We start from the raw sequence: 7596 nt of genomic DNA on the forward strand, positions 1-7596 counted from the left end.
CGGGCGCCGGAACCAAAATACGGGCCCGATACCATCGCTTTCTAATCAAATTTCATTTCCAATTTCCTTAAACAATTTCAGAAAACAATTTTACAAAAAATTTCATTTCTCGGGCGTGAGACCTCGGAATTTGATTCCGGGCATACGCCCAAGTCCCATATTTTCCTTCGGACCCTCCGGGACTGTCAAATCACGGGTCCGGGTCCGTTTACCCAAGATGTTGACCAAGGTCAAATTTATTCATTTTAACATCAAAACTTAGCATTTTTCATAGAATTTCATATTTAAGCTTTCCGGCTACGCGCCCGGATTGCGCACGCAAATCGAGGCGACTCTAAATGAAGTTTTCAAGGCCTCGGAGTCATAGAATTCATTTAAAACAGGACGACCCACACACGGGATAGCCAGTTTTCAGACTGGTAATTAATGAAAAAATAGCCATTATTTTGCTGAAACACGAAAAGTTTCAGCATAATATGATGGATTATGGAGCTCATGCGTATAAACTTCCAGCATATTATGTTAGAACTCCAGCACACGGAAAGTTCCAGCATAATATGTTGGATTATGGAGCTCCTACGTATAAACTTCCAGCATATTATGTTGAAACTCCAACATATTATTAAATTCCAGCACATTATGCTGGAATCTCATATGTAAAAAATTCGAACTGTAACATATTATGCTGGATTTTTCGGATTTTGAGGATGTTTTTGTTTAAATTTTATTTTTACATGAAAAAATGGCTGGATTTTGATAACTTTTAAAACTGCGCCTATTTTTCAATTATCAGACGTAAATCTGGTTACTTTTTATTTTTTCCCAGATCAGCAGGCAAGTAAAGCAGGAGAAGAAATATTAATTACTTTGGCTAAGTAAGTCAAAGTTGCTGTAATTATTTGTAAAAGGTAAAACACCACTAATTCAGTCTTACGAATGTTTGCACTGTTTTTCTGGAAATATCAACCTTCTACTTTTTGTAGGATGATGCAAAGGTACGCTTATCAGCCAAGTGAGTCCACTAACTTGTTTAGTAAGGGCGGAGATAAAATATCGGTACGAGTTCGGTTGAACTTAGTAGCTTTAAAATAAAATCTCTATTTGTTTTAAGAAATACATTAATTATGTATAAATTATTAACTCGACAACTTAAAAATACTAAAATCCCGAACTTATAAGCTCCAAATTCTGGTTTCAACTTGATGTTTAGCAGTGGTGGAGCCCCATTCAACCCAGGGGTGTCGATTGACACCCCTTCGCCAGAACATTATATTGTATTGCTTGATATTTTTATCTATCTTATGTATATTTACTATACGTTGACTCCCCTAAATTTTTCGCTGAATTTCTTTTTTTTATATTTTGATACCCCTTAATGAAAATTCTGGCTCCGTCATTGCTGTTTAGGCTTCCAAAATGCAACACAAAGAAATCAAAATGGGAAGAGAGAGGAAGTATTTAAAAATTAGCACTGTCTTTCCCTTAAACAAATAGATGACATGTGTTTCTGTACACATTCACATGTTGTGTTCTCATTGTCTGGCTAGATAGTAAATACTACTTGTTAAAGAAGTGCAATGGACAACTCAAATGGATCAAAAAATATTTGAAACTGTTAAATTCAGTTTTATTAAAGTCTTGAGCATAATTGACAACTCATATTACTTCTCAGGACTGCATCTATAAATAATTTGACAACTGTATCCCAAAGTCATGACCTTTGTTCTATAAGATTTGTTCAGCCACATTACAGGGCTGGCAGTGAAATTTTTTGGCGAAGATGAGATTTCGAGGCAATGACAGCCCCGCCAAGGGCTGTCATTTACCACGAATGTTAGTGACAATATTGGCCACATTAACTGTTGCTAATGTTGTTTCAGCGGATCCTTATGTATATTCTTCTCCTTCATTGCCTTCACTTCCACTATCATATGCCTATAAATCACCACCTCTTCCATCGCCATCTCTACTTCCACCATATGTGTATGCATCTCTGCCTCCGCCTCTGTCTCCGCCGCCGCCTTCTTCACTTCCAGCACCCTATGGTCCACGTCATCACTTGGTGGTTAAGGTTGTTGGAAAAGTCTACTGTATAAGATGCTACAATTGGAAATGCCCAAAAATGTCTCACGGCAAGAAACACCTCAAAGGTACAATAATCCTGATTCCACACCCTCTATTTCTTCTATTTTCTGTTTATATTTCATCATTTATTCACTTAACTAAATTTTCTTTTTGATGGGAATATGTATTTCGTCGTCTATTTTCTACGTTAATTCTTGGAAGATTATTTGTTAGATGTGTCTTCTTGATATTTGGATCTTAGGATCCATCATTTTCTGTGTTTTGGAGTAACATTTGTCATTTTGTAATGAACATTGGTAAAACTTTTGTATAAAGTTCTTCTATATAAAGTGAACAAGAAATGATTAAGAAAGAAAATGATAAGCAAGTACTTCCTCCCTCCGTTTACTTTTACTTGTACACTATACTAAAAATATATTTTTACTTTTACTTGTCCATTTTAGCAAAAATCAAGATAAAGACAAAAAAATACCTATTCTACCCTTATTATTAAAACATATATTTCGCCTTATATATACAGAACAATTTTTTTTGGGAAGCGGGTTCAGGTGAACCCCCGCCTGCCCCCTAAATCCGCCCCTGGTTACGTTAGCGGATTCAGAATTTTAAGCTTATGGGTTCCTACACGATCTCAAACTAATATACAATAATAATTGGACCAAGGAACTGAGTTTCAAGCTAAATATTCTTATAAAATTAATAAATTTTTAATACAAAAACAGAATCTAGGCAAAAGTTACTAGGTTTACGTGAACCCGTACCTATTGCCCTAGATCCGCCTCTGGTTACGTGCAACTAGTTCTATAGTATGTTGAATAGGAAAATACATGTATATAATATCTGTTAACTATTCAATTATTTTAATGTTGATTAAAGTTTGTTCACATGGATTAGGTGCTGTTGTTCAAGTGACTTGCAATGTTGGTGACAAGAAAATTGTGAATTTTGGTAACACTAAGATCAATGGCAAATTTAGCATTACTCTCAAAGGATTTGATTATCACAAATATGGAGCAAAGGCTTGCAAAGTTAAACTTCAAAAGGCACCAAAAGATTCAAAATGTAACATTCCAACAAATCTTGATTGGGGAATTAAGGGTGCTAATCTCAAAGTGAAATCAAAGAATAATTATGAAGTTGTACTCTATGCAAAATCATTTGCTTATGCTTCTAAGACATTTTTTAGGGTATGCAAAAAGCCCAAGCCTACACTTGCGCGCGATACCACTTCAAATCTTCTCCAAACGAATCACCGACTTATGTTTATAAGTCACCTCCGCCTTCATCACCAACATATGTTTACAAGTCACCTTCTCCTCCAGCCTCGATATACGTTAACAAATGCCATCACCACCTTCTTACAAAACTCGGCCACCACCAACTAAGTCTGAATCGTCTCTTTATTATTATTAGTCTCCACCATCACTAACACCTGCACCTATATTGTATTATAAGTCATCTTCTCCTCCAAGCGCGACATACGTTAACAAATTCCATCTTATTACAAAAGTCGGTCACCACTAACTAAGTCTCATCCGTTTCCTTATTATTACAAGTCTCCACATCCGCCTTCACCAAAACCTGCACCTATATAGTATTATAAATCATCTCCTCCAATATATTACTAAGTTTTTCAAGGAGCTCAGCCACCATCCACAAAGTCAACAGAGTAAGTAATTTTTTTGAATTTTGAATTCTTCTTTATAAACTCTGTGTTGTTCTTATCATTGATCTAAGATTCAATTATTCAATTTCTTTGTCCCGTTTTCCAGATTTCACTTTAAAGAACAAAATAAGTGGTGATTTCAAGAAGGGGAGATTCGAATATCAACTGTACATAGCACTAAGTAATTTATCAAATGAGTTCTTCAATTTTGCTTACTGAAAAATTGATCAGTTGTATCGTAATTTATTGTTGTAGGAATATACTGGGTATGTTGTTGTCGTCGTAATTTATTATTGTATAAAGGATGTCCTCTTTTTTTGATTCATTTTTCCTATTAGCTATTATGAGTTGTTTCATTGTACCCTTTTTGTGCTATGGCACCAAATTAATAAAAAGATTATCTTTTTGTTCTATTCGTTGTTTATGTATATATACATGTTTCCAACAGATACATGTGCTAATTTTCAATATTATCACTGTCTTACTATTTTGGTTTCAATATTATACAGCAATATTACAACATTAAAAACTTCTTTAAAAGAGATGGGACAGTATAGAAGCAAAGTCAACTGAAGCAAAATGAACTTATGTTCGCTTGTAATACTGTGTATTATTTGGGTCAACCTGAAAATCCAAACCGATCCGTGTTATTCGGATTTGTTTGGATTGGATTTTAGCTCTTTGGATTGGATTTCGAATTTTTAATTTAATTATTTTGCATATCGGATCGGATACAATTTGGCTCAATTTACATCCAAAACTATCCGAAACCCGAAATTTGTATTTTACGTATAAAAGTGAGGGGTGCTCTTTTAAAAATTCTAAAATTTCTTTGTTATTTCTCTTACTATTTTTGCCTTTCCTTTCCTTTCAATATTAAAAGTAAAAGATATTGAAATGAATGAGTTTAGCTACTGAAAATGGTAGGAGATAGCATATTAAAATTATTTATTTTAGCATCTTAATAAGGCGTACAATCCGAACCGAAGTTCGAAGTATTTATCTGATCCAAACATCAAAATCCGATCCGACCAGAGTTTAATTTGGTTCGGATTCGGATTGCAATTTACAAATCTGAAATTATAATTCGAAAGGTGCTAAATCCGATCCGATCCATAAACAGGCCTATTGACAACCCATTTTCATTAAAGAATTTAAGTTTCATATTCTAACCGGTTACACTGTACTGATTTAAGAAATATCTACACAATCGGTATATAACATAATTCACTCCAAGAATGGCTACAATATTTGGAAGAATTTTTTTAATACGCAGCAATAATCTGCAAGTATGTAACTTAGAAAATGTGGAAAACCTGAAACACGGATTTGTACTTTCTGAATTATTAGTAGTATGCATACCAAATTATAACACATAAGCTTATTGTATAGGTCAAAATCTACCTTAGAATATTTATGTAACGATCCGATCGGTCGTTTTGAGCTTTAGTGCGTCGTTCAGTAGTTTGAGGCCATGAGCAACTTCACTTCAGGTATTATGACTTGTACGCATGGTCGGAATTGAATTCCGGAAAGTTCGGAGTTGATTTGGAGAGAGAATTCTCATTTCGGAAGCTTTAAGTTGAAAGAATTGACTAAGATTGGATTTTTGGGTAAACGACCTCGGAATCGGGATTCGAAGGTTCCGGCAGGTTCGTATGGTGACTTCGGACTTGGGCGTATGTCCGGATCGGTTTTTGGAAGACCCGGGAACGTATCGGCACCTATTGTGGAAGTTAGCATTTTTGGAAGAATTTCATGAGTTTGGGTTGAAGTGCATTCCAGTGTTATCGATGTCCGTTTGTGATTTCGAGTCTGGGAATAGCTCCGTATGGTGATTCTGGTGTTGGGAGCGCGAGAAGTGAATTCAGAGGTTCGTGGGTCATTTTGGAGTTATTTGGCTAAAGTTGGAAATTTGAAGGTTTTTGAGAAGCTTGACCGGAAGTGGACTTTTTGATATCGGGGTCGGATTCCGATTCTGGAAGTTGGATTAGGTGCGTAATGTCGAATATGACTTATGTGCAAAATTTAAGGTTAATCGAACGTGATTTGATAGGTTTAAACATCGAAAGTAGAAGTTGGAATTTCTCAAGTTCATCAAGTTTGAATTGGGGTGTTGTAGACATGTGATTTTTGACCTTCCCCAAGGTTTTATATATTTTAGCATGTAAATATTTAGTTTAGGCCTAGTATAGCCATTTCAACTAGTTTTGAACTCTTTTACTTTACTTTATCACAAAAAAATGAAAATTACAAAAAAGTAGTTTCGTTAAAGTTTTGTAGTCATACTATTTTACTAGGACTTTTATTTTTATATAATCTTGAAAAATACCAAAACATAGTTTCATGTCATAATATAATTGTTTTAGTTAATTAGGATTGATTTTACGTTTTTATGGTGTTACTTTAGAAAAGAAATTGATTTTTTTTTTTAAGGCAAATTGCAAGAATTGTAGAATTAAAGGGCCAATTTTATAGCCCAATACCCTTCAACTTGGCAAATCCATATCAAAGGCCCATTCTTCCCAACCCTTTAGCCCACTCTCCAATTAAATGCAAGATTTAATTATCGATTCCTCTCCAATTTCCTACCTTAATATAAAATACCCAATTATACAAACTTTACCTGGGCTAAGACCTAAACAAAAAATTCCCCCACCTCAGCCGCATCCCACACCAAGAACGAAGCTGCTGCCCCACTTTCTTGGTTTCCTTCTTCAATTTCAGCGAAAATTTTGAGTGTTTAATCCTTGAACCAGAAAATGCTTCACTATTTTAATGTAACCATCGTTTCTCTCCTTTAATTCCTCCAATCTGCCGCAACCTGCACAAGTAACAGAAACGAGAGGGAGAGGTCTTTATACCAACTGAAATTGAAAATAAAACAGAAAAAGAAAGAGGGGATCGATGGTTTTACATAAGTGAGGTTGAAAAGGGAGTACAAAATTAAGTCTTGGTTTTGGGAAGGGAACAGTAGAACAAATTGAAATTGAAGTAGCCCAGATCTAAGCCAAAAGGAGTTCGATCAGTGAAGCTTTCGTTTGAGTTCCGGTTTGTAATCTCGGTGTTTCGGTCCCAGGATTGTTGCTTTGTTTAGCCCGATTAATTTGCAATTTTCAGCTTTGTTCATCAATAAAAGGTCCATTTCTCTCATTTTGTTATTTGATTCATTATGTCAATCTCTTCTTAAATTTGATATGATAGAGTTTTCAGTGTTCTTCTTTGCTATCTTACAAAAATGAATGCGCCGTGATTATTCGAGTATGTCTATCGTGTTTGCCAAATGATAGCGTCGGATATTAAATTATCTATGTTAAAACTAGTTTCCTGTTAGTCTTTCTGATCTTATCTTGTTCAAATGTTATCATGATTTAGCATGTTATAATTTAGATGATATTTTAATGTAAGTTGATAGATTAATTGATGAAAAGCTAGATTTTGGTTAAATTTGAGTGAATTTAGTTTTGCTGGTTTGGACTTTCAGTTGGTTGTGGATTTTGGCTAATATGGTCATAGGATATTGATTTAAAGTGACCCCACTTGAATTGATTGTGTTTAAACCAGATCGAAAAGAAGAAGCTTGCTCTTCCGACCCAAAAGGCTTTTGCCGTGATATTACTTTCCCCTATTCGACGATTCACTCTTCCTGGACTTGCTTGACTCGTCCGAAAAAAGAGGGAAAGTGCTAAGACCGCTAATGCAGCTAGGGGAGTTTAAATAATTTCAAATTGCCAAGCCCTAACACAAAATAAACTAGTGAATAAGCTGGTCCGTCTTTCCTTAGCTAATTAGTTTCGTTTCTTCCACAAATAAATTTTATAACTTTGGATCTAATTCATGAATGC

The 7596-nt window shown here is 34.9% G+C and overlaps 1 protein-coding gene across 1 annotated transcript; it reads left to right on the forward strand.

The window, feature by feature from the left end:
* Positions 1 to 1647: 1647 nt before the first annotated feature.
* LOC109238595 (pistil-specific extensin-like protein) lies at positions 1648 to 4164 on the forward strand. The gene is made up of 3 exons (XM_019405082.1): positions 1648 to 2150; positions 2980 to 3754; positions 3858 to 4164. The coding sequence occupies exons 1-2, from the start codon at positions 1781 to 1783 to the stop codon at positions 3468 to 3470; spliced, it is 861 nt and encodes a 286-aa protein (XP_019260627.1). The 5' UTR covers positions 1648 to 1780; the 3' UTR covers positions 3471 to 3754; positions 3858 to 4164.
* Positions 4165 to 7596: the final 3432 nt, after the last annotated feature.

Source organism: Nicotiana attenuata, unplaced genomic scaffold (genome assembly GCF_001879085.1).
Source record: "Nicotiana attenuata strain UT unplaced genomic scaffold, NIATTr2, whole genome shotgun sequence".
Taxonomy (NCBI): domain Eukaryota; kingdom Viridiplantae; phylum Streptophyta; class Magnoliopsida; order Solanales; family Solanaceae; genus Nicotiana; species Nicotiana attenuata.

Coding starts and splice junctions, on each gene's coding strand:
- LOC109238595 (XM_019405082.1), top strand. CDS start 1,781: ATGAGATTTCGAGGCAATGACAGCCCCGCCAAGGGCTGTCATTTACCA. Junction 2,151..2,979: donor CGGCAAGAAACACCTCAAAG/GTACAATAATCC, acceptor CACATGGATTAG/GTGCTGTTGTTCAAGTGACT.